This window comes from Lissotriton vulgaris, chromosome 3_1 (assembly GCF_964263255.1).
Source record: "Lissotriton vulgaris chromosome 3_1, aLisVul1.2, whole genome shotgun sequence".
Lineage (NCBI taxonomy): Eukaryota > Metazoa > Chordata > Amphibia > Caudata > Salamandridae > Lissotriton > Lissotriton vulgaris.
The window spans coordinates 716,503,447-716,531,408 of record NC_141689.1 but is presented as its reverse complement, the minus strand read 5'-3'; the positions used below and the strand labels follow the sequence as shown (position 1 = coordinate 716,531,408).

The 27,962-nt window shown below is 47.2% G+C and overlaps 1 protein-coding gene across 10 annotated transcripts in view; it reads right to left on the bottom strand.

Moving 5' to 3' along the window:
- The window catches only part of APC (APC regulator of Wnt signaling pathway), an 831,398-nt gene that overhangs the window by 100,684 nt on the left and 702,752 nt on the right, over window positions 1–27,962 (bottom strand). For 6 of the 10 annotated variants that reach the window (XM_086961019.1, XM_086961027.1, XM_086961021.1 and 3 more), the window contains 2 exons: window positions 21,977–22,099; window positions 107–485 (listed from right to left, as the gene is read on the bottom strand). In XM_086961019.1, coding sequence (XP_086817145.1) covers window positions 107–485; window positions 21,977–22,099 — 502 coding nt within the window. The remainder of the gene's footprint in view (window positions 1–106; window positions 486–21,976; window positions 22,100–27,962) is intronic. The other 4 variants (XM_086961023.1, XM_086961024.1, XM_086961026.1 and 1 more) reach the window with 1 other exon arrangement.

Genomic DNA, 27,962 nt, shown 5'->3' with positions numbered 1-27,962 from the left:
CGGAGCAAATGCCCATAGACGTAGGTGCCCAACTGATCACTATAATTTTATTTTTAATATATGACTTTTTCATTTTCAGACTAATGTTTAACAATGTTATTCATACTTGGATTTTTGTCCTGGTCCATGCCTTGATCGTGAGCCTCCTGCCATTCCCAACAAGTCTCACAGTAAGCTCGAATCTGTTCCAGAAGATGGAGCACTCGGATTTCCCTCCTTCCCCTCTTGTCATCTGGCTGTGAGTGAATTATATTATGCAGCGCTGCGCTGGCTCTTGCTCGTGCCTCCTTGCTGCCTCTGGAGTTTCCCAGCAGCACAGAGTCTTTATCGTTGCCATGTAAAAGTTGGATGAGCAGCGGGAGGCAGCCAGACTGTCGCATGGCTATACAGCTGTCTTGGGAGCTAGACATAGCTAACAAAGTGCGTGACATGTCATCTTTATCATGCGTCCCAAGCATAGACAACAGAGAATACACCATTTCTACCTGTGGGACAAATTATTTAGAAAAAGAAAACAACAATTGAAATGCTTTGCATTGGGGCAAACTTAGTGTAAAGCATTACGACAGAATGATAGTTACAAATGTAAGGTCTCATTCCATGGTCTGAATAAAACAGAAAAGGTAGAATAGTGACACATTATTCTGATGCACTGGAAAAGAAAACTAATACTGTGCTTAAAAATCCCAAATTTATGAGGAATTCCTTAAGACATGTGATGGAAAAAATATCCCCTATATTAATTTTTTGGCAATAGAAAAGTACAGTCATTTATTTTTTTTAAATGAGGTTATGCAAAGAAATCATCAATATGCTAGGAAATCTAAAACCCTAACAGACTGACGTGTGGATAATATTCTACCACTAGTTTGGGATAAGATAGAGCTGCTTTTAGCTGAAATGTTAATATAAATGTAAGGGAAGGGGACAAAAAAGAACAACTAAGCATTTTAAGAGACTAAGCTTTTAACAGATGTTCTCTTCCATATATAGTTAGTTATCAGTCTTGTACTGGTGAGATACTTTTATCCAGCTATAAACAATACAACTTAATGGCGCTGATTTGGTTGATGACCATGAAAGGCTTGGTCAAAGGTTAAAAAAAGTATGATCCATCTACACTTATCTGGTGGAACAGCCTTTTGTATTGTCAGTTTATTATCTGACCTATGTTAATAGCTAAACTATATTATGAATGGTTTAAAAAATATTTATATGACTGGTGGTTCAAAAGAAAGGTAATAGGGGCTGACTGAATAGGACCATTGCAGCTCAGTGAATCTTACCATGAGACAATTCAGCCCTACCTAATTTGCCATATTATCTGTGTTAAAAGCATGCCAGATAATATGTTACAGTTGCTCCTACAATTATATTTATACATTAATAACATCCTCCTGTGGCTGCACTATTCTAGATGCAACAGAATGTGGGAGAGATTTTCATGAATATTACGATTTGAGTTGAATCCAAAACATAATATTTTGCCACGTTTGTATAAAACCTGCTACAAACACATGGAACTTAGAATGAAAAAAATGCTTTTCTCCATATAAGTGTAAAGTACTCTTTGTTCGTTAAAAAACATTGGAAAACATTTTTGAAATCAAATATTTTACAATGTTGTAGAACGGTATCAGTGTGTAAGTCTAAAAATGGGTTTCCTGCACATGTCAATACACTTTTCATATCACTATGTACCATAAAGTACTCTATCAGATTTAAATAATTAAGAGAGAACAAAGAATAAATGAAATATTCATAAATGTGAAAAACATATTGAGATAGATCAAGTAACCAAAATTTCAGAGCAGCATCGGTATGGGTATTTTAATAGAGTGTATTCTTTGAAACTGTAATTTTAATAAAACATGGAAACAAAATGGGCTGCAATATTTTTAGCTTCCCAACTGTGTAGCCAAATTAGATCATTTACACTGGCAATTAGCAATTCCTGCACCATAAGACACTTTGCCTAATATGACATTCCTGAAAGACATTAATTGCATATTAGTGGGTTTTTAGTCATAGGGGTTATATGATGAATGGAGCTTGCAGTGACTAACATATCAAGCGCATTAGAGTTCCACACAGGTAGAACTGTAGGAGTTTGACAGATGAGACTGTCAAACCTGACTTTATGCAAAAACAAGAATGCAAAAACAAGAAAGAATTCTTCAGGCCAAGTGAGTGTAGAGGTCACAAACTAATACCTTAAATCATTAGATGTTCCCTTTAATGTATGGTTTTTCAGTGACCCTTGTTGTGTATGACTTTTGTAGTAAAAGTGTGATTTTAAAACAGATTTTCCAAAGTATAAATCTAAGGAAATATTATTAACAAAGGAACGAAAGCACTCAAAGCTAAAAAGTAGCAAACTCCTAGTGTTGGAACTTAACTACTTTTGGCATATTAGATCCATTCGATTATGGCCCTAAAGCACACTTATTTCACAGCTTGTTTCTATATCTTGCCACTCCATCTTCGCTTAGGTGTTGTGCTGCAACCATGAAGTCCATGCATGAAGCTGAAAAAAACGCTCTGCATCATTAATGGTAAATATGTTATGATATTTGGATTTTTAGCGCGAACGGCTATTCACAAATATCCCGGCGCGATGTCTTAAGGTGAGCAAGGAGCCTAGCAAGCGAAAAGGTACGTTTTCAGTTTTTTTGCTATCGGGTCTATTGGGAACCTTGGAAATTCAAGTATGAAAAGCTGCTGACATTGTGCATTCTCGGCGGTGGCAAACAGATCTAATCAAGGCTCTCCCCACTGTTGAAAGAGACATTGCACCAACTCCGAATGGAGACGCCATTTGTGATCCATTAGGCATCTTTGGTGGAGTTAGTCTGTCGTGGCATTCAGAAAGCCCAGCAGGTGTTGAACCTCCAGGGATATGCCTGAACATTCCAGCCAAGTCCAGAGGCTCAGGGCCTCTTAAAGGGTCCATGACCCTACCCTGCCCGATCTGTTAAAGTACAACATGACTGTAGTGCTGTCCGTGAATACCTGCACTACCTTCCCTTGATGGAGGGTAGAAAGGCTTTTAATGCCAGCTGGATCACTCGGACCTCAAATAGGTTGCTCAGGAGTTCGGATTCCACCGGGCACCAGAGACCTCTGATCTCCACCTCTCCCAGATGGCTGCACCATTCCAGGACTGATGCATCTGTCCCAACTGTCAGATCTGGTTGGGGAAGGGAAAGGGGTCTGCCATTGATCCAATCGTGGTTTGTTAACCCCCACTGCAGATATTTGCCGTTCCCTCCGAGATCTGGACCATGTTGCAGAGATTCCCCATATGCTGCACCCACTGGAACTTCAGGTCCCACCGTAGAGCTCGCATGTGCCAGTGGGCATGCATCACAAGCAGGATGCAGGAGGCCATGAGGCCCAGCAGCGTCAGTGTCAGTCTCACAAAAACCCAGGATGGAGGCTAAAACATCTTTATCATGGACTCGCCGTTCATTAGGATATGCCCAAAACTGCACCATGTCCAGAACAGCTCTGATGAAAGGGAGCGTCTGTGAGGGAGAGTCAGGTGTGACTGTCACGTTGATCGTGAACCCCAGCGAGTGCTGGAGGTTTGCCATAGTCTGGAGGTGAAAGGTGACTGCCTGGGGCGAGCCCACCTTTAACAGCCGTCGTCGAGATAGGGGGAGACTGGTGTCCCTGATCTCCGCAGATGAGCTGCAACCCCCGCCATTGTACACCCGAGGGGAGCTGGTAAGGCCAAAAGGGAGCACAGAGAATTAAAATGGCTTGTGGCCCACCATAAATCGCAGGTAACGCCTGCGGGTAGGCAAGACGTGAATGTGGAAGTATACATACTAATGTAAAGCTGTTCGTGCACAACCTGTTTTCAGGATAAGTTTGAATGGTTTGATGTGCTCCCTGGGTGTGTACTCTGGTCATGTACACTTACATATATATGAACTGCGTATCCAACAATAGGGGACGTCCCCTCAGGCACAACTCGGCCCCGTAAGGGGTTGTAATAGCTGTAATCTTTGTATAAACACCAATTCTTCGATGTTTATATGAAGATTACAGCTCTTAGAAGTTCATAGAAGTATACGTATGGCAAGTCCAACGCTACCAACTAGTCTTCTGTGTTGTGGACAGACAGAACTTGAGCGAGCATCAGCATTTAGAATTTCTCCTTTTGCAGGAAGAAATTGAGAGGGTGCAGGTCTAGACTAGGGAAAAGGTCTCCATCGTTTTTGGGCACGAGAAAGTAGCAGGAATAGCAACCGCGACCTACTTCTGGCATCAGCACCCTCCCTATGGCTCCCTTGGCCAAGAGAGCCACCACTTCCTGGCAGACTAAAGAGAGATGGTCCTCCATCAGTCAGTTGCAAGTGGGTGGCATGGGTAGAGGTATAGTCACAAAATGTTATTGACATCCAATGGTGTAGGTGAGGGCGTACCCTGCCTCCCACTTGTTGCCAATGATGGTTGGAGGACAAACTAAAGAGGTTTGAAAGCTGCGGCTGTTGGGGGAGGGTAGTGTACTGCCCTAACCTCTGGCGGCCTGGCTCATGGTGTCTGTATGTACAGCATCCTCGGCCACTCAGAGGTTGGGGAGTTTGCATGGTGTGATGGCTGGGCGGGTAAAGATGCCGCAGGAAGCCCCTTCCGTGGCTACTTAAGGAGCGTATGGCAGGCTGGGGTTGCAGTAGGGTCATGGTAGGTCCAAGGACTTAGTTGCAGCTATGCTATCCTTGAAGTGCTCCAGCACAGAGTACATCTTGTCACGGACGAGACAGGTGCCATCAAAGGGCATGTCCATAAGCGACGTTTGGACATACCATGAAAAGCCAGTTGTCCTCAGCCAGGCGTAGTGCCGTAATGCCATTGATGAACGAACCGCTCTGCCAAGTTGATCTTGTCCAATCCACATTGGATGGTGACTTAGCTACTTCTCTCCTGCATGCTATAGCTTAGGAGAGCATGGCCCGGGACTCCTCTTGGACCATAGGTAGCACTTGTGCAACCAAATCCCAAATGGGAAGGGAGTAACAGCCCGAAAGTCACGCTGAAGACAACATTTTTTGTCTAAGGTGTAGCCTCTTTAATTCCCTATCTGGCTGGGTGGTAGTGAATGCACCAGGATTTAAACGGAAAGTGGAGGATTGGACCACCAAGTTCTCTGGGGTAGGGTGTTGGGTAAGGATACTGGGGTCCCCGGGTGGGCGCATTGGTGGCAGGCAATTACCCTATTACTAGGAGCCTCAGTACAAAGCTTGGACCAGGCGCCGAGCAGGATGTCATTAAGGGCTTCATGAAATGGAAGAAATGGTTCTGAGGGGGTAATTTCCGGCTGGAGCACTTCTGCTAAGATGTTGGTCTTGACTGCCACTGAGGGCAGGTTAAGGTCCAGGACCTCGGCTTCCTACTCACCACCATAGCAAAAGAGGCTCCCTCCTCCGTAGCCACCGTAGGAGGAGAGACCAAGCCATTATCTGGGGAGGTATGCAGTCCACTGGCATCCGCCAATCCCACATCAGTCTATATTAGGGTATAGGGGGCTTCTTTTAGGGTCCACTGCCCCCTTCCAAACTTAACCAAATCTTAGCCCATAGGAATATGGTTCAGGCTCCGGACTGGAGGTTATTGCCAGAGTCGGCGTCGGGCGAAGCCCCTCTGGCTTCGTGTTTAAGTCAGGGATGAAAATGGAGGTGGTGCAGCCAGAGGGCGCAAGTGCCGCTGACAACATCAATATTAGGACCAACATCAGCAAAGATAGAAGTGGCCTGACCTGCGTCGATACGGATCCATCCATGGATCCTACGGGCCAGACTAGCGTGTAACCTGCTGGCAGGGAAGCAGTAGGGGCCCCTCCCAAACCTGTGGTGCTGAAGGCACTCCAGCGGGAACAGGCCACCCAAATATGAGACACATGGCCTGACTAAATTCTCTAAGCTGGGCGGGGGTCAGTCCGGCTCCAAGATATTCTGAGAGGCGCTGAGGCAGCCCAGACTCAACAGACGAGCCAGGCCTCGAGTGACGACGCGCTCTTGTCTCGTCAGATGACTTTGACGGATGGGTTGAAGTCTAAGACCTCTGACTTTTTACTCTTCTTCTTGTGGGATATACAGAAGTGGGACGACTTCGACAAAGATGGATGGCACCATGACTGATCTCGGGACCTTCTTTTCAATCGAGATCGAGACTGTCATGGTGTCGCATGTTGAACGGCAAGGAGCCGGAGGCATCACTCCCTCAAAGCCTTGAGGTGCATGGAGCATTAATCGAAACGGGTCCTGGCATCGTGGTCAAGCTTAAGAGACCAGAGGCAGACGAGGTGCAGGTCCGTCACCAACATTTGTTGGTGACAGGCGCAGCAAAACTTGAATCCAGACTTCCTAGTAGTCATCCCTGCCACACAAGGAGACAAGTCTCAAAATACTTTGACAAAATGTCAAAAAAGAGCAGTCAAAAAATGAAAGGTGGGGGAGGGTAGGGGCAGCTCTCTCCAATCTGCGTTGACTGAGGCAGAAAGAAAAGTACTGACTTCAGCACGCTGGGGTGGTGCCTATATTTGCACTTTGCAACTCATTTCCAGGGCGACCGCTGCTGCTGCCGCCATGCAAGGCTGAACATCGCCGCCTACTGGTGCGGAGGGGTACTGCTCACAAAAGAAATTCCGGACCTAGTCTGACGCCTGAGGAAAATTCTATTGAAAGGAATCTGTGGCTAGAAATAAGATAATGCATACATGATTTCCCTCCTGAACAAACAGAGATTAAAAGGCGAAACGAGAGCTTCGGGTTATATAATCTATCCAGGTATAACTTGAAAGATTGTCCAGTGTTTAGTATATGCAGACAGTCTGTGGTTTGAATAAAGTGAGGCCCAGAAAAAACTGAATATTTTCTTGACACATTTTGTAATCTGATAAAAAATGGGAACTAAATGAATCGGAGTATGAAGTAAAACTCCTCTCTGGATATCAGCATGGAGCCTGAGGTGTAAAGTGCATGGAGGACACCAAATTCTCTAACGAAGGTAATGAGAACCAAGAAGAACATTTTTTAAGGTCCAAACTTCAACTTTATTGCCAACAGGACTGAAATACTATTCAGGTCCCAATTATTAGCTCACGTCAAAAGGGTATGGGTGGAAACATACCAGTCAGGGTGCCAGTAAACATTTATGGGGCTCCTTATCACACAGAAGATTTATGCGGAAAATAAAGGCAAGCCCCAATGGCTGCCAAGTTACTTTCAAAATATTGACACTAAATGCTGTCTTATACTTTTTTAATAATTTCAATAAAAGGGTCAACAAAGAAAGTAATTGAAATAATATTGCTGACTTTTAAAACCGAATAGCAAACTGGGAATTGGTTAGATCTTACTCAACATATGCATGGATCCCAATATAAATTTAGGACTACTTAGTGGCCAAACAGCCTGTTGTTCATGAACCAAGTATTCAATTTCAGTAATTCGAGAACCTTCAGCCCATTCAGGGGAAATGCAAAATCAACTGTGGATGATGTCCAGGAGAATCAAGATCGAAACCGGACAGGGCTAGATGAGACTCTTAGAACCAGAACACTGGTTGGGCTGCTCCTAAAGTCATATAACTATTCATGAGCTCCTGAGATCTGTAAAACACCTAGGACTTTCTCCAAATACTTGACAAGAAAGCAGTACTCTAAGTAGCAATCCCTGTCCACCAAGAATCAAACTGACGTGTAGTGTCAACAACAATGATCTAAATCAGAACCCAGGTGCTGAATATATCCTAGTGCCAGGAAAATAGCTTTCAGCTCAGGGTGCCAGGAAATGGTTTTCAGTTCCAGAAGAAATGTCAGCATTTCTTGACCTCGTCAGACCAACAGTACAAAAAACAAGGTTGTAGCAAAGTGCCCCAGCAGAATTATGAGGGATTCAGCTATGAAAGCAGTGTGAAGACATGAAGGGGGTTGGCCAGAGAGATCGGTAGAATCCACAAATAAAGAGTAAAGCATAGAGTTGGTAAACTAGCCATTCACTGTCTATATGACTTTTGATTTCACTATAAAAAAAGCTAGATCTGCACTGTTCGCTTATAGTTTTTGAATTGCATACAAAACTATACAGATACAAAATATAATGCAATCAATAGGTCTTTAAAGCCATTATGCCAAGGTTTCTTTCTCAGCTTGGAAATGGGATGCTGTTTTTGATGTACACAACTCCAAGAAGAAGGAAAGACATGCTTACTGTGGTTTCCAGAACAGCTCAGTTGACCTGGAATCTCTTGGGGAGCTTCACCACAGACTGTAGGTGTATAGGATTGTTTGGGGGAAGAAAGATTTAGGGTAGGAGCCTTGCTCAGTCAATCATCTATGTAGTGATTAAAAAAGACAACTCTGCTAGCACATTTAAAACACTACAACTACCAAAGTTTAAAAAAACGCATGCCCAGTAACAACTACTGCACAAGAATGGCAGACAAGGGTTTTCTTAGACAATACTGAACCTTAAAAATAAATTTTCAATGAAGATGTTAGCGAGTGATGAAAAAAACGGCTGGCTTTGTAAATGCATTGCCTGTACATTCATCCTCAAAAATACATCCGAACAATTTCTGTATGTGACTAGCTAGTAAATGAAGGAGAAATGGTGTGTACCTTTGGAATTTCAACAAAGGTTTTTCAATTTCTCCTCAAAGACAACTTGTAATCAAGCTATACACCCTCACTACATGTCTGTGTTGAAATGGTTAAGAACTACATAACCAAACACATCCTTGGAGATGGTATTGTGGAAAGGATTTTTGAGTCCCATCCAAAATGACAGTTAATAAAGTACTACCCTTTCTCACCCAACAAGCACATTTAAGAAGCAAGTGGCTGCTCCTTTGTGGAGCTGGGTTAAGGCAGCGAAGGCCAACAATGGGTCTTAATACAGCAGCAGATATAAGGACAAGTGAGTGTGACAAGGATCAGTCCTTCGGTGCATTTATCTGTGACATTTTACAAGGGTTGAAAGTGTTCACTCTTTGCAAATAAATACTATCTTTAATTTTCTTGCTTCTTACTGAGACTCTCACTGTATTAATCAGTCTGAGTGGGACAATGGAGATATAGGATATGCCTAAAGTATGTGTAAACAGTTCGCTACTGCACCTGAGAATTTACATTCAAGTGTAAAACCTACACAAATCAGGGTACTGAAAGCTATTTAACCTAGAGGGATACTACAGTATCCCTACCTTATGAAATTAAGGATTCTAAAAAGTCCAGAAAATGTGATGCAATAATAATTGTAACCAGCAGAAAATGAAGCAGTGGTTTTACCCTGGTACAGATAATTAATGAGACCTCACTTGTGGTACTGTGCCTATTCTAAAGTGCATGTGCCCAGTTTAGAAAAGAAAACACTACATAAAAGAGAGGAACAATATGGAGGCGAGTAAAGAAATAATGTTACATTTAAATCCCTCTGGTGAATCAATGAAGGATAGGAAGCAGGCCTATATAAGCAGAGAAGAGTTTATAGAACAAATGGGCATAAGATAAAGTGTTAAGCACAAGCCTAAAATAAGGATGTTTTACATAGATAGGTTAGTAATTCAAGTAACTGCTTTCTAACAGGATTGGCGGGGTGAAATCAGTGACATTTCAAAAGACTTGAGGCAGACAAGGTGCGATTACCGAAGCAGTTTCTCTATCTCTAGGCAAGTAGGGCATAGTGTGGTTGAAGCTTTGAAGGTTAGCTCACTATTAATAATGGTGTACTGCCAAGGTAACTATCTTCACATTAGCATATCATTAAAATGTGTTATTTTAGAAGATGGAGGACTTTTCTTTTTTTAGATGAACCATACTCTTTTTGCCATACAATGCTCATTGCTGGCCAACTAGTGCATAAGTAAAGAACGGAGTCAGGCAAGGTCAGGATAGTTCTATTATGGGCTAAATAGGACTGAACACAGAAGTGGCTGTAAATGGATGTCCTGAAACTTGGGTATCTTTTTTCATTTGTGTTTCTCTCTAGAACTCCCTTTACTCAAGCTACTGCTTGTATTAAACGATTATTCTTCAAAATAGATATACTCCTTTAAAGATCACTAAGATTCATATTTATAATCATTCTGTTTTTCATGGCGAACTGTGATAATTACATCTAAGCAGGATATCTTTTCCTGAACAAACTTGTCAAGCTTGCTATAGGGAAGCAGATTCCGGTGATGATTTTCCAGCATCTACTTGAAACACTAAAAAGTCATTTACCCACTGTATTAATATAGGTTACTCAGTCCTGGAAGATGTCTAGTCTAAATATTAACACCACATCACTAGAGTGCGCTGTTCAATTTTACTCTTCCATAGGAACCATTCCCCAACCAAGCAATTTGAGAAGCTACCACCCGAGTTTGTAAATCAGCAAAAGCACAGCTAGTCAATGCTTGTGAGCTTGTGTTAACAATATGAGCAGAGCTGGCCTCTCAACACTCAGAAATGGTGTTTCAGCACAGAAGAGCTGTATCACATATTTCACACATTAGCAAAAACACTATTAATAAAAAAATATATAGGGTTCATCTTCCTCAAATCCTAGAACCAATGATATGGAAATAACAGGTAAAAGAATGGGCCCAAGCAGTCCAGACTGAGTACGGGATAAGCACTATGTATGATACCAGAACAAGCTAAGATATATCTTTATCATAGTACTAACTCCTGCTCTCATGCAAACAATGAGGAGATGAGAAAGATGTGACTGACAAAGGGTACGGCTTAGGGCAGGAAGTCATGTTAAGATGCAATAAAGCTCTCTGTAGGGTTAAAAAACATTTAGTGCTGTCCCTCCGCCGCCGTGATTCTCCTAGCCTTGTTTAGCGCCTTCCCGAGCCCTTGCTGATTACCCCCAGCCCTGCTGCGACGCCGCCGGAGTCACCGGTGGAGTCCTGAAGCTTTCCGCGGCTCCGGTGTGAAAGGGTGACCCCGCTGACAGCGCTGAGGCCTGTTGCGTGGCCGAAGTAGCGGAGCCGGGGACTTGCGTGCGGCGCTGCCGGAGAGGCTACGTCCGGCAGCGCAGCTGAGGTGACGCTCGCCGGCGGAGGAGCCAGCCGGGGACTCAGTGAGGAATGGCCCGGCCCCTCGGTGAGTAGGGGGGCTGCGGGGCACGCGGAGGAGCTGACAGTGGCGGGCGCCTGCCGCACTCAAGGCCGGGGACCAAGGGCCTGCACCCGGGCCTGGCGCGGAGTGCACCGACCTCCTGGGGTGTGGCGGTGCAGGCCTGTAGCTGAAGAGGAGAAGGGGGCTGCCCCGATCCCTGAACCAGGGACTATAAGACTTTGCCGGGGACCCCCTGAGCCAGGCCTGAACTGCCAAATCTTCCGGACTGTACTGGCCTCTGTGGTGGACTGCTGGCGGTGGGCCTTAGCTCCCTGACGACCGCCGCTCTCGCGGTTTTGGTCCAAACGTTTTGATGGGCCCTGAGAAGCAACAAAGCACCCCTGCATAGCTCGGGGTAGAGCGAGGTGTACTGCTATACGGCTGGTGTGGCCTGCGGTCCTTACTTGGAACGAGGCTTGAGCTGTGTCCGCGCCCGAGGCGGACCGGAGAGGCCCCTTGGAGTGATCTTGGGCTGGTGGCATCGGGGAGAGGTGCGGTGTGGACGCCGCTTCGGGGAGGTGGAGGACCGTCGCCGGGCCCCGGACCAGCAGCGGAGCCGCCTGCGGAGGAGAGGGGGGAACATATTGGAGGGCGCACCCCCGGTTGCAGTAGTTGGGCAGAGGACGTTGGGCAGGTTCTGATGGCTCAACAGAATTGCAAGGACAAGCCTGCAAGGATGGGCCTCCGAGGGGGACGCCAGCGGCGGGGTCCTCTAGCACTAGCTCGTCTCCCCGGCAGCAGGACGATGAAGCACCGGCCACCAAAGTCTTCATGCTGGAACTTTACTCCGCCATCAAAGAGGACATCTCGGAGCTTCGTTCCCAGCTCGCCTCCGATCTCAGGGAGGTTAGGAGAGACGTGGATGGCATTGGCGAGAGGGTCGCGACGTTGGAGGAACACGACCTGGGCCTAGCAGGGGACGTGCACCAGCTTCAGCAAGATGTGATCAGGCTGACGGAGCAGAACCTGGATCTTCAGACGCATGCAGAGGACCTGGAGAACCGCTCTCGCCGAAATAACATTTGCATCCGTGCGGTGCCGTGGAGCGGAGAGGCAGGGGACCTGCGCGGCTACGTAGAAGCACTCTTTCTACAGGTCCTAGAGGAGGAAGATCTTCATGAAGTCAGAATGGACAGGGTACATAGGGTCGGACTGCCGAGAGGCACGGGGGCCTCGCCTCCGGACATATTGGTCTGCATTCATGACTTTCAACTTAAGGAGCGTATCCTTCGGAAGGCGAGAGGGATCACGGATTTGCAGTTTAGAGAACACCGCCCCAGCTCTTCCAGGACTTGGCTGCATCAACGCTGCAAAAGAGACGCAACTTTAAGCCGGTGACATCATTTCTGAGGGAGCATGGTGTGGCATACTCTTGGGGTCATCCCTTCCGCCTCATCTTCAGGTGGCAGAATAGGCTGGTCCAGGTCCGCTCTCTGCAGGCGGCCAAAGAGCTTCTGGGCTTGGACGACGCGGCCCCCTCCCCGAGGGATGGGCAGTCACTGACGCAACAAAGGGGGCGCTCTCCCTCTTGGCGGAGAGTGGGGCGCCCGGTGACGCAGAATAGGCCAGATCCCTCAGCCAGCCAACAGGAGAGAAATGGAGCTGTGGCCTCTGTGGCGGTGTGGCGGTATGTTGTTCCTGCACTCTGTTCTGGGAGGGTTCGCTACTCCCCGGGAGGATGGGCACGCTGTTCCGAGACCCGGCTGGGTGGTTGGAGTAAAACATTTTGTATGGGAGGTGGTGCGCAGGGGAGGCGGGGGCAGTTCCTGGAGAATTGGGGGCCCGCCGGCGGGTCCTGAGAGAGGGCGGAGACTGTTGGGGGACCGGGGATGCTGGATGAAGTGGTATTTACTGGTCATGGGGAGGTGGGATGCTGAGCTGAGTGAGATATTCTGTCTGTGATGCCGATCACTGTGGGTACTTGGAATGTGAAGGGGTTAAACTCCCCTCAAAAACGGCAAAAAGTGTGGAAATACATTATAGACCATAGCTTGGATGTGGTGGGTCTCCAGGAGACGCATTTGGCAAGGAAGGACGAAACCCGCCTCAAGCATAGACACTACCCGCTAATATATAGGTCCTCTGCCCTTACTAAGCACAGGGGGGTGGCCCTTATGTTCAGTTCAGCAATGCGGTTTCAACCACTGGGGGTTAGGAGCGACAAGGAGGGTAGGTGGATCTTGGTCAAGGGTATGCTCCGCGGCAAACTATGCTCCTTTCTAGTACTGTACGCTCCCAATGCGGGACAGAATAGGTTCCTCCAGGACCTATTGACTACTGTGGAGGACTTTGTTGAGGGAGCGCTCTTTGTGCTAGGGGATTTCAACCTGGTGTGGAATCGTGATTTGGACTGCTCTCGCCCTCAGAGGGCTGACGCTGGGGCCTTTTCGACTGAGACGCATAGGCGATTTGCAGACCTGGGGCTGATTGGTGGGTGGCGAGCCCTGCATCCCCTGGTAAAGGACTACACCTACTATTCCCATGTCCACCATACTTATTCCCGTCTGGATAATGGATTCCTGGGCCAGTCCCTTCAGGGTTCCCTATGTGCTGCTTCGATCTTTCCCCTATCAGTATCCGATCACAGCCTGCTGGCCCTCAGTGTTCACTGGGCGCCAGACTCTTCCGGAACACGCAAGTGGTATTTTCCAGCCTCACTGGTCAGAGACGACCCCTTCTGTAAGGCACTGCGGGTAGCAATCCGAGACTTTTTTTACCTTAACCCTGTAGAGTACACCTCGATCTTTGTCACTTGGGATGCCTTTAAGGCATCGATCAGAGGTAGTTGCTTGGCTCTCAACGTGGCTCTTAATAGACTGCGGCGAGAAGAGAGGGAAGGATTGGAGGGGGAGTTGGGCTGTTTGGAATAGACTCAAACAAAACCCCACCAGACAAACGCTTCACGCGTTGACAGCGGTCTGGGGTAAACTCCCGAAACATTATAGCAACAGAGCGGAATTCACTCTCCTTAAACTGCGCCACCTCTCTTACTCACAGGGTAACAAGATTGGGAAGCACCTCGCGCGCCAGTTGAGAGCCAAACGCGAGAAGGAATACATCGGAGGCATTCAAGATTCCGGGGGGAACTGAAGCATCGCGACGAGGACAAGGAAGAACTCTTTGGGGAGTTTTATGCGGCACTGTACTCAGGGGACGGTTTAGGCCTGGAGGCCCAACGTGCCTATCTTAATGCACTTCCGCTCCCTCGCGTCTCCCCCGAGTGGAATGAGCTACTTGAGGCTCCCTTCACTAGGGAGAAAGTTCTGATGGCAATTAAGAATCTGAAACCCAACAAGGCACCCAGGGCGGACGGCCACACGGCACTCTTTTATCGGACCTTTGCTGCAGAGGTGTGTGACTATCTGGTGCTCCTCTTTAACGCCATGGCAGAGTCTGGTACAACCACGGGCTCCATGGCGGAAGCGGTTATCTCAATCATCCCCAAGCCAGGGAAGGACCCACCAGGTGCGCCTCATATAGGCCTATAGCCCTGCTGAATATAGATGCCAAACTTTATTCAGCTGTATTGGCGTCCCGGTTACAGGACCTCATGCCCGCTATCATCCAATCGGGTTTCATTAAGGGGCGCCAGACTCACGATAACACCCGCCGAGTAGTCCACCTCATTGAAAAGGCTAATCGCTTCCGTATCCCTGCGGCCCTGGTGGGATTAGACGCGGAAAAGGCCTTTGACCGTGTGGACTGCAGTTTTCTGTTCCAGACCCTCACAGCTTTTGGCTTCTCGTCCAGATTCTTATCCATGGTGGGAGCGAATTACAGTTGTCCTCGCTCCAGGGTCTCGGTCAACGGCCATCTGTCGACCTTCTTTTCCCACTCTCGTAGCACGAGGCAGGGTTGCCCACTCTCTCCCCTGCTCTTCGCCCTGAGTATAGAGACGCTGGCGATCGCGGTGCGGGAACACCCAGACATCCGAGGCTTACCTTTCACGGGCGAACAGCATAAAATCGCCTTATTCGCGGATGACGTCCTACTATCCCTCTCGGACCCCGCAAATTCCCTCCCCCATGTTTAGACCGTACTGGCACGTTTTGAGGCGGTGGCGGGCTTTAAAGTCAACTACGATAAGTCTGTTATTTTAAACCTCACGCTCTCCCTGGTAGAGGTAGATCGCCTTCGCCCGCTGTTTTTTCTGCCGTGGACCCTCTCTTCCCTTTTGTATCTAGGAGTCCAGCTTACCCCCACAGTGAGGAAGCTGTACGCCGCCAATTTCCCCCCCTGCTAGAGAGTATCCGTTCAGATTTGAGACGATGGTTACCTATGTACATACACGCGATCAAAATGACACTCCTCCCCAAGTTGCTTTACCTATTCCAGGCGCTGTCCATCGTCGTGGACACGGACTTCTTTCGCTGTGTTAAAACCCTTATGCTCCGCTTTATCTAGCAGGGTGGGCGAGCTTGTTTCTCCTTTACCACTCTTAGGCGCCCGAGGGGGGGGTGGGGGGGGGTGGGGGGGGGTTGGTCTCCCTCATGTGCTTCTCTATTACAAAGCAGCGCAGCTCAGGGTGATGGTGGAATGGTTTCAGCCTCTGTCGGAGAAACACTGGCTGCATATGGACAGGAGTGTGGCGGGAAGATCAATATGGGATTTAGCTTGGAAACCCAAGGGAGACAGACCTAAAAATGTGTATATTAGCACTCCCACTGGCACCACCCTGAAGGTGTGGGACTCAAGTCGCCAGGGACGAGAGATGGACAACGTTCCCCTCTCCTTTTACACCCATCCATTTCAACCCGGCTTTCCCTCCTGCTTTATGTGAAGGGCCCTTTGATGAGTGGAGGAAGGGGGGTTGCTTCGCCCTTACTCACTTGTTCCATGGAGAGGCTCCGCTCACATTTGACAACTGTAGACGGGACTATGAGGTCCTACCAGCGGAGCGATACCATCATGCCCAGCTATCACTTTGGGCGCTGTTCGCGACGCAGCCACTAGAGCGCTTACCCCCTTTGAGGCCTTCATTTCCCGGACCACTGGCATGCGGGGAGTCATTTCTTTCCTCTACCGTCACCTTTTGTCCACGGCGGCTTCCCCCAGACTGCGATACATGGGCCCCTGGGAAGAATTGTTGGACCGCGGGATATCGGATGTCGGGTGGTCACAATTGTGGAGAGACTTGGCGAAACACAATCATTCTATTGAACTTCGTGAGGCCCATCTTAAGACAATGATGGATTGGTATCTCACCCCGCTAAATTACATCACGTGTATCCCAGCACTTCCGACAGATGTTGGCGGGGCTGTGGCCTGTTAGGTGACTTTCGCCACATCTGGTGGGATTGCCCCGCTATCCGCCCCTACTGGGAGGAGATTCTTTCCCACATTAAAGACATCCTGGGCTACCCCGTAGCTGACTCAATGGCACACGTGTTATTAGGACTTCGGGATCCTCTGCTGGAACATCAGACCCGGGCGGATAAGAAAATCCTTTGGTTGTGCATTGGGGCGGCGAAGACCACCCTAGCGGCGACATGGAAAAAGAAGGGGGCCCCAGCGATCTCTCTGTGGTATGCTAGACTGTGGAGATTGTTAAGCATGGAACGCATGGCTGAGGTCTTTCTAGGTGATTTTAAGAACTTTGCCTTTCGTTGGGGTTCGCTGGTTCGATTCCTATCTAAGGGATTGCCATCTGCAGTATACCCGCCTACGTTGCGGAGCCTACATCTCTTCCAGGTATGAATGCTGGTGCATGGTTGAATGTGTAAGCGGAAGGACCCCACCACCAGGAAGGGGGGTGGGGGAAGTTTCTTGTTATGGTTTATTTGAGACATTGCCTTGATAGTGGCGGGAGGCACTCAGCTGTTCGTCCACAAGGACTTCTACCGGTTGCAGTTCTCCGCAACTAAAGTGACCCTATGTACTATTGACTGGTGCGCACCTGGCCTGGGCTACATCTATGGTGACTGCTTAACTTAAGAGCCCTGGTGACCTCGATGATTGGATTGCCCATTACTTTCAGATTCTCCCGCCTGCCTTAATTAACCCCCTGCGAGGGATGCTGTGCGAGATTGTCGCAAGATTCTTTCTGTTTTTTTCCCCAATAAAATACACCTTTGACAAAAAAAACAAACCAACATTTAGTATGGAGCAAAAAGGAAGGCTTCATATGAAAAACTGTTATACAACCCAAAAGGTGGCAAAACTATACTTTGTGAGTGACAGATGCCTAGACAAATGCAGGTATCAAATTAGGCAGAGGCTTCCAACCTCCAGGCTCAATCAACCCCCAAAACGTTCTTCCTTGGAAGTATTTACCCCCTACACCAGCACCAAAGACAACATAACTGGATCTTGCGCGAACATGTTATTAGCCTGGAAAGAATGTAAGGTCTTGATAGAAAACAATTTAATGTGCATAAGCCTTGAAGCCCTGATGAAAAGAGCTCCCTTTTTTTAAGTCATCTTCCATTGTAAGCCAATAGCGTAATGTTTAACTAACTGTACTTATTGTAAAAGATCCTATAATCTTTCCTCTGCTGAAAGGGCCATTCTGAACTACACTGAGGAACAAAGGTTTTGAATGTTGAATGAAGAGGAACATTGAAGATGATTTATGAGGAACTGGATAAAGGATTTTAAACAAAATAATGTGGAACAGAAGTCTAATACCATAAACACTGGAGAGTGTAGTATAATGCTGTGTAATGGAAACCACTAACCATATTGAGCCAATGGGTTTTGACATTTGTAAAGAGCCTACGGCTGTGGTCATGCCACATTCGGCAAGTGTTCCAGATCAATATTTGAATAAGTCAAGTGTGTAGTCTAAATGTTATTACATTTAGCTAAAAATATATCTCCTTAACCGACTGAACTCTGTCCTTGAACAAGACTTGCCATCTACTCACAGACACCACTCTTGATCACATCTCCGGGTACTGAATTCCTTATACCAGACAAGTCTCCCCCCTGTGGCACTCTTTGCCCAACATCACCTGTGATATTTTTTTTCTTCCAACAAGCAGTTCTAACTAGAGTAAATATCAGTACACAATTCACAAATGGCTCTTTCACAGGCATTTCCAACGCTCTTTGTGGGTTTGATATTAAAATGCACAGCTTCAAATTTTCTAGTTGTGACATTAGAACGTGCTAGTCTCCCTGCATCCCATTTTTTCCTCTAAACCTCCAGAAAGAACATCTACTGCAAAGGATGAGAAATAGCCAGTCCAAAAAGCAGGATTCTACCAACACCAATTGGGTAAACAAATCCGGGGTAGGATGCGCATGAAATATTTAAGGGATAAAACTAAAATGGCAGATAAAAAAGGGCAGTTTCCTGTGCTGCTACTGGAAGGGTAGTGAAAAAAAGTTTATCTCCCTAATTACTGGAGTATAATTACAGACTACGCAGGGATTTCTGAAAGCAACTTAAAAATAAAACTTGTGTAATCTTTTCTTTGAATTCGTAGTGTATCTTGTTTGCTCGAGATATAGCCTTGTTCTTCAATGGGCAATAAAATGTGAGCTATAAATACGTAGATACATGGAACAAACAAGATTTTGAGATACCAAATCATTGCATATTCTCTTTTTGCAATACGTTTTCCTTGAAATACAATCGCTGCACAAGTAAAAATGCACTTAAAAGTGCAGAACACAGGTTTAATGTAATCCGAGGAAGAAATTAGTAGAATCTGAATGAATCATTACAGCAACTAAGCTTAGGATCAATTAAGCAATCAATGGATAAGTGAAACCTGAGGAAAGTTGCAATGCTCTCTAATAACTATTGGAGGGTTTTGTAGGCTAAGTAAAGTTGATGGGTAATGTCAAGCTGTGCATTCCTTTTTCTCAACAAAGTTCTGAATACTCCTCTGTGTTATAGCTTGAGCAGGAATATAAACAATGTCTAAGCACAGCTAAACACACTTCAAGGAAGGAGGTAGCAGGGATGGAAGGGTGAAAATTCATAGGGAGGCCATGGTCTCCCTAAATGGCCTTTTTTACACAGAACAGAAAGCAAATAGGAAAATTAATATGGGGTATTGGTGAATTAAAATTACAGCCACGGAAAACTCAAAAACGTTACTGTCATCACAACAATAGCCTACAACAAATGCTGCTTGTTAGACCTGTCTGGCTCTTTGGCGAAGTCCCTCCTAATTTTAATTTATTTTGTCCCCTTTTTGCCCCTCATACCCTTATTAATTTTTTGTGTCTACTGACTTTTTGTAGGTATTGGCCAGGGGGATAGGTGTTCTTTCTCCCCCTCATAATCTTTTACCTCAGGCCCAGAGGCCTGTTCTGACAGGAAAGTTGGCACCACCTAAAATGGTGGCCACCAACTGCCCCAACTGTCAGCAACAGAACTTGGCCATAGCCTAACATAGGGCATTCCAGAACCTTCTGGTCCATTCTGGACCACTGAAGGGCAGCCTATATAAGGCGGAATGCGGGGCAGCCATTTTGTCTACCTGTGGAAGTCAGCTGGAGGACAGGTGGTAGCTAAGGGTGGGAAAAGGTTAGACGTAGGGTTGACCTCCTGGACTGGGAAGCTGCCTATTTGGTCCAACCCACAACTCCCCTTTTAGTTATTTGTCTTGGCCCCGCTGTGGGAAGTTACTGGAGACCCTGGGCGCCTGTATGACCCCTAGTCTAGAATAGAGGGGTGAGAACAGGAGAAGGAGACTGCGGAGTAGTGGAGCGCAGTCCTCTGCCCAGTGTGAGGATCTGAACTAAAGAAGACTCCTGAGCCTGTCATCTGTCCAGTAAGGTGGGCTGGGGTTCCAGTGCCTCAAAAGTGCACAGTGACTTTCTACTGAGGAAGCCCCCCCCCCCTTTTTCTTTGATTCCCTCCTCCCTTCTGAGGAAAGGACGAAAGCTGGTGGCCTGGGTGGCGCTGTACCCCCTCTTACCTGTGGCAGGGCTGCTAGGGAGCCGATCCCCCCCAAGCGCTAAGGTGGTGAAGTGTGGAGGGAAGTCTCATCCCATCTGAGAAGCCCTGATTGCTGCTGCCGCGGTCGGGACCCCGGGGGCACTGGCCGCGTCATCGTGAAAACCCCGAGGTCTGAAGTTAGGGAGCGCTGCCGCGCATGCCTCAAGTGTTTCCACTTCATTGACCAGGAGGGGCCTAAGTTTGCGCAGGCTCTGAGGAAGCGGCGTCTTGACCGCGGAGCCTGCGCCGGAAAAGGCAGGAGCGGAGGCAGGCTGAGAGGCGGAGTGTTCGTGTGCCTCGCGCATGCCCGGAGATCAGCGCGACCTTTGATTTCAGCGAGGGAGAGCGCCGGGAGTCTTAACCGGCGGTGGAATCAAGTGAGAAGTCCTTTCCCCGGCTCGAGCGCCCCACTTGAGGAAAAGGCGCGAGCGGGAAGGGAAACGGAGGAGCCGGTAGCCTACAATCTCAGGGATCTCTTCTTTTTTTCCCGCCGGAGCGCTGCCAGGAAAGCCAGCGCTAGCGGGAGAGAGGAGAAAGAGGCACCGGGAGGCTGGTGAGCGTTCTCAGCGCTGTGCCCCAGTCTCCTATTAAGCAGATTCTCTAATTGACCCCTCAGTCATCTGGTTACAAGTAAGGAGCGTTTTATGAGGGGAGGGGAGCGAGACTATACAAGTGAGGAAATCAAGAGTCTCTTTCAGAGGGTGGAGCTATCTCGGTTAGTTCCTGGGAAGTGTACATGACACGTGGCTCTGCTGGGGATAGTTCTTCTACAATTGTCAGCAGTGAGGAGGAAGGGAAAGGAGTCCCTGTTGCTGGAGGAGTATAGACTCTACCATAAGGAAACTAGTGCTCCTGGTTGAAAGTGTCACTCAAACCTGTAGGAGATTAACCTAGTGTAATCAATGCTAGATCCTTCCACCGTGCTATGTGATGAGGGGAGTAGCTTGTGGGAGACAAGTTTAGTACACTGTATTGTGACCATATTTAGCCAAATTCTTGAGTCTGAGAGGATGCACTGTTAATATTGATTATTGACTTTAATAAGCCAAACTGAGAGTGTTATCAATGAATTCTTGACTAAAGTAAAGTACTGTCGAACTTAGACGATTAACTGCTCAGTAGTTTAAAAAGATTCCCTCGCTAGATCCCAAACAAATTGTAATGCAATTATTTGTGAATCCTAGAGTAAAAAGTGTAAGAGTACTGACAAGTTAATTGATTAATTGCTTAGCAGTTTAAGTGATATGAGTGCTGATACAGAAGTGACCTGCAATGTTCTAAGCTATTCATATCTAAATTGACCTGAAATGTTCTAAGCTATTCATATCTAAATTGATCTGAAGTGTTCTAAAACGATTTATATTTTGAGGACCAGAGAATATATTATTTTTATATAAAGCAGTACGTATTTTTCCACAATTTTTGGTGTAGCGTTTTATTTTTGAGTGTTATTGCGTGGAATTACTTTTGGGTGGTCTGCAACCTTTACACTGTGCCTCTGATATGCTAGTCTTGCCCTAGGCCAGGCTACCTAATTCCAACACTGCTGCTAAGTAACAGTTTAATTGCTATAAGCAGCCAACAGCTTGCCATTGCAACTTTTCGGCCCGTTGTGTGATACTGTGTAATGATAAAGGGCTGCTGCGTTCTGATGTGTGCCTGTTCCTTCTAGTAATACTGATAAACATCTCTGATATCAGAGGGATATCGCCTTACACATCAATTTTAATGAGTCTGACCTACCCAGAAACGGAAATGGATATGCATCATTCATCAAATCAGAAATCAGTATAACAGCTAAGTAATACATGTAATCCTCCACAAGCTATTTAAGCTAATGTATGCCATAAATAAAATTAGTATATGTTAAAATATATATGTTAAAATAGAAGTCTTTGCACAATACTATTAAAGGCAGAAACTAAGTTATTGTATTAGTAAAATGTAGTGTTAGCGACCTGTGGTTTGTAATCTTCGGTTACCTTGGTACCCAGGTGACTTGTCAGTCGTCGAGGAACCGAGTAGGTACTACTAGAACTCATAATACTGGCTGACTCGCGGTCCATCCTGGAAGTGGAACCCTGTAATTTGAAACAAAAATTGCATAAACCCACAATGTGCTGAACATTCAACCGGTTACCAAAACCCCATACACCCTGTAACATGAAATCACGTCTGCCCCTGTGAGGGAACGATATATGACTTTAGGCATTGTACCCCATTTGTTTCTAGTTATACTTCAATCACAGTGCAGCATTAAATGACAAAGTCCAAAGAGAACAGGATATTGAGTAGCGCGAGTGGCAAGTGAGACTCAATGCCGACATAGCAATGGAGCAATAGGAGGACCACATTTGCAATCTTGGCAATTCTGAACACTGGTATTAACATTATATATAATTTTATGGAGGGGTTGGAGGGGTGGGTAATCTCCAATCTTCTCCGATCCACTAAAACATTATTTTAATCACATTTATTAAAATTCTTAAACTTTTTAAAATTTCTTTTTAAGTAAATCAATTTAATATTAACCTTCAACTTATAAGTGCTCCTCTTGGGCCATCTGAAAAATACGTTTGGCAGAGATACAACCATGTCTTGTTCAGTCATTTGTAGCCTACTTACCAACTGCCATACTGGAATAAGGTAAAAATGACATCTTACTGCTGGAGATGATAGACGGAACGCTGAAACTTTTCAGACACCCCCAGTCACAGATCTGGGTTGAATACATCATCATTCTTTAGTTCACTTCGCCACCCCAGTTCAAACACAGCTATATGCAAATCAGTTTTGACCCTGTGCCTCATGGGAACAGTCCAGCCCGAACTGCCAAGCCATGTTATCTACTCATATATATTGTCCTAGCTTATCTTGCTGTCTATTTGATGTAACATTTGTAAAACTCTCTGATACACTTCCATGGTTTGGTTCGCGCTATATAAAACTATAAATAAATGTCTTCCCTGGACTGGAAACAAGCATCCCAAGGGGCTCAAGTCAGGGCATCTCCTTGTGTTTGCTTCGTTCGCCCTAAGTTGGCAGGGTATGCCCAGAAGTGGGTCCCTTGCTCACTTTGCTGCTGGATTCAAGCTAGCCTGGCTGATGAGGGCTGTTAGCCCGAAACCGGTCCCAGGATGCTTGATTCTGGTCCAGGGAAGAAATGGCTTGGCAGTTCTGGCTGGACTGTTCCCATGAGGCACAGGGTCAAGGCTGGTTTGGATATAGCTGTGTCTGAACTGGGGTGGCGAAGTGTGCACGATAATGGATTTAACCCAGATCTGTGACTGGGGATTGAGTGTCTGAAAAGTTGCAGCGCTTTGTCCATCATCTCCTTGCATTTGCTCTGTATAATATCATAGCAGGAGCCACGTGTCTCCAATTGTGATGTCATCATTCACAACAGAAGTCAAATTGGGGCCAGTGACCTCAGTTTTGATATATTTTCCGCATCCCCACTGAACATGAGAAACCACAGATTGAAAAGTGAAGAATACACTAGCAGGAAACAACGCAAGGTCACAATGCTCAAGATGGGAGGTGAGAGAACTGTAAAGAATATGTGCAAGGTCAATCATACACCAGAAGTAACATTACTAAAGGTAAGAAACTTGTTGTTTTAATAGACAGATGTGTGTGTATTCTATAAATGATCCATTCCCAAAATAATTACAAAGAAGTGGGTTGAAGAAAATAAGTTCTTTACATTCGCTAACATTCTTTCAGATGGGTAGCAGAGCTTCCTCAGATTTTCTACGTCAAGTATGGAGTAAGGCATTAGAGTGGGTCTGGAAAATGGTTATTGTTTTCCTCACTGGCGCTAGGTGGTGACCAAAGTCGTCCTGGACAGCAGTGGAAGTGATCATGTATGTAAGGCATGAAATGTCTGGTGACATCAGTTTCACCTATCTTCTCAGAGCCCATAGAGAGAAGTTGGATATCCCCCTAGTGAGCCAAACACCAACTCTTGAGATGGGAGGTAGTTGGGTCATATGTATTTGCAGAAGCTCTGATAGCCATCAGAAAGAATGTTACCAAATGTAGGTAATTTGTTATTTTTTTTTTTTTTCAAAACAGATTTTATTGAAAGATTGCACACATGGCGCAGCCCTCCGCAATCCGGAGAAAACTGCAAATCAAGTACACAACATCAGATGATTGTCAATCCATGTATCACTTGAAGCAATTAACTACAGCAAGGCCAGTACTACACCCTCCCCAGCCCCTTATCCCACCCCGCTGCACGATATCATCTCATACTTTAAGAATATTCTCCGAAGCGACACTGTACACTCGTCATCTATCGTAGCCCTCTCATTCTGTCCCCGGGCAATCTCCCCTTTCCACTGGTGGGTCTATCCACAGGCCCCTGTAATCCGTCCAATGCTTCCATATCTTATAGTGTTTCGATGGACAACCCCGGGCCTCAAAAATTGGACGCTCCAACCTCATACAGAAGTCAAGCCCCTTTTTCCACACCTGCACTGATGGAGCCCGGGGATCCTTCCATGCCTTGGCCACATCTCTCTTGGCAATGGTATGGCCTAGCAACAATAGGTGCCTTTTGTATACGTTACCCCCCACCCCTACTAGGACATGTAGAAGGCCTAGCTGTGGAGAACGAGGAAGTTCCCACCCCAGGACCTCAGACAGACAGCCCCCCACTCCTTCCCAGAACCTAACGAAAGGAATTACAGCTCCATACCGTGTGAATCAACGTCCCCACCTCCTGGCCGCATCGAAGACAGTCTGGGGAAGCTATCAGGCCCACCCGCCACAGTCTTTCCCTTGTGAAATAGACTCCATGGAGGTACTTAAATTGGATGAGTCTCAGGCGCATTGCAATAGCAGCACCTCTAGGGGCATCGAGCGCATCCAGTCAGTCTTCTTCCTCAAGTGTCCCTACATCTCTGTCGCAGGATTTCCGCAGCTTGTGCAGGGATGAGGAGCAATGTGTTACTAGTGTCCGGTATATGCGGGATATCTTCTTATCCCCCAGGTCCCCCATAAATACCTTCGCCTCCAGTGGGCTAAATTCGGGTAGGGAATCAAGGCCCTCCAGGCTCAGCGTAATGGCATGGCGGAACTGTAGATATTTAAAAAATTGGGACCGGAGCATGCCAAATTCCTCGCTCATATCTTGAAAAGATTTAAAAGCCGTACCGGACATTACATTCCCCAGTTGAAATTCCGACATTATCCCAGCCACGGAAATCCTGAAGGGACGCCAGTGCAGGCAAACGAATTATGCCACAGGGGAGTCTCCGCGGTTAATGTGCCCCACCATCCCATATGACGCAAGGTCTGCCTCCAGATCTGAAGCACCACCTGGGTGGCCTGTGGCAACCTCTTCTGCAACGGTGCTGAGTATAGGATGGTATGCAAGGTCTCGGTCCCCATAAGATACCTCTCCAGAGCATACGCTGTGTCTCCCCTGTCCCCATACCACCATTCGTTCAGGACCAGGAGATGGGATGCTTGATAGTATGACAGAATATCGGACGTTGCCAACCCACCGCAGTACGTCGACAAAAAGCAGGTGCGCAGCGCCACCCGCACAGCGCCTCCCGCCCAGAGAAACTGTCCCAGCGCCCAGTCCACCTGTCGGAACCATTGGGGTGGAATCGGGTAGGGGTGGTTCTGTAGTTGGTAGAGTAGTCGCGGGAGGGCAACCATCTTAAAGATGGCCGAGCGGCCATAGATTGTGAGGGGCATACGTGACCACGTATTCAGTTCGGTTCGAACCCGGTCCCAGACTGGCGCTAGATTTCGCTCCCAAGAGATCGCGGGTGTCTCGGACAGGAACACTCCCAAGTACTTAAGTCCTCCCACCACCACCTGCAGAGCGGATGCCCATGTCCCAACCTCGGAGCGCTCTCCCAGCACCCATAGGGTTGATTTACGCGTATTCAGGTAAAGCCCAGAGACTTCGCTGAATATTCGCATAATTTCTAGGATACGCGGTCCCGACCTATTAAGATTAGTAATAAAAAACAGGACGTCATCCGCATATAGTGCTAATCTATCCGAGGGCCCGGCCTCCCATTCAAAGCCACGCAGTTGCGCATCTATACGAACCCACACCGCCAGCGGCTCCATGGCAAGAGCAAACAAATACAGTTTGCCACGTCCAATGGAGAATTTAGTGGATATGGGACCTGCCACCCTCACTGAGGCCGTTAAGTCCGTGTATAACAGTTTTATATACGACAGAAAATGAGGCCCGAGGTTAAGTCTAGACAGGAGAGCGAACAGGTAGACCCAACTCAACGCGTCAAAGGCCCTATCTATATTGGCCAATAAAAGTGCTGCTTGCTCCCTGGTGCCCCTAACTGCCGCCACCGCAATATGGGCATGCTTGATATTGTGTCTTGTCGCCCTGTGGGGCATGAATCCGGCCTGATCTGGATGAACCAGCCCTGCTATGTGGGGGAGAAGACGGTTGGCCAGCGCCTTGGCCAATATCTTAGCCTCCACGTTCAAGAGAGATATCAGTCGGTAAGACGCATGCTGATCTGGGGGCCTGCCGGGCTGGTGAAACACCACCACCTCCGCATATCTCCAGTCTGCCGGAAGGCTGCCTCGCTCCCTAGCCTCCTCCAGCACCACTCTATAGTGGGTACCTAGTTGGAGGTGGTATTTCTTACAAAATTCACTCGGGAACCCATTTGGTCCGGGGGCCTTCCCAGTATTAAGCTCCCCCAAGGCCGTGCCTATCTCCTCCTCAGTCAGAGGAAGTTCAAGGCGCTCTCGCACCTCCTCAGAGACCGCGCGAGGTGGTAGGTCTGAGATAAATTTCTCTACTGGGTCCGCTGGGAGGCACTCCCGCTGGGCATATTGATCGGAATAATAGGCTGCAAAACTGTCCGCCAAATCCCCCGGGTCCGTGATCGGGACCCCGGCAGCATCTCTGATCCCCGGTAGGGTCTGTGCTTGGAACGTATTTTGGCAGAGCCGGTGTAGCATAGTGCCTGATTTATCCCCCCATTGATAGACCCTGCTACGTGTCGCCAGCCACACCTGTCGCGCCTCATTCAGTAACAGGGACGCATAGGACTGCTGTGCTAGTAAAAGTTGCCCTACCACCTGACTGTCCCCTTCCCCACTGCACTCTCTCTCCAGGGCCTCTATATCCGTTGCAACTCTCACAAAGTCTTCTCTGCGCTTCCTTCGGGCTGCCGCACACCAAGCAATGTCCACTCCACATAGCGTGGGTTTCAGAGCTTCCCACACCGTTCCCACTTCTGCAACTGAGCCAACATTATCACCTAAGAAGTGTGCTATAGCCTCCCCCATGTGTTTCCTATAGTCTTCCCGTTGAAGGTACCATGCAGAGAGGCGCCACCGAAAGTGCTGCCGCCCCTTATCCAATCGGAGTTCTACAGCCACCGAAGAATGATCCGACGGCCCACGCAGCAATATGTCTGCAGACTCTACTCTACCTATAACTGCATGAGGGACGAAGATATAGTCTAGTCTAGAAAAGGATTTGTGGACCGCCGATAAGAATGTATATTCCCTACTATGTGCATGTAAATATCACCATGTGTCCACCCAACCCATTCCCTGAATCATGTCTCCTAATTTGGTGGGCGTATCGGCCAGTCTCCCCCAATCACTGCTAGCGCCTCTGGAATCTACGCCCATAGTGTAAACAACTTCTCCAACAGCGACCACTGCAACGGAGGTGGGGCATACATACTCCCAAACACCATGAGTTCCTCACCAATCATCCCTTTGATAAAAATGTATCGCCCTGTGGATCACCCCACTGTGTCGAATGAGCATAGGACAATCTGCGATGTACCAAAATGACCACCCCCTAGACCCTCTGACAAACCCAGCGTGATAAACTTGTTGGTAGCCATACCGCTGTAAACATGGTATCTTATTGCCCAATAAATGAGTTTCTTGCAGTAGTAGGACATCCGCCCTGTCTCTTTT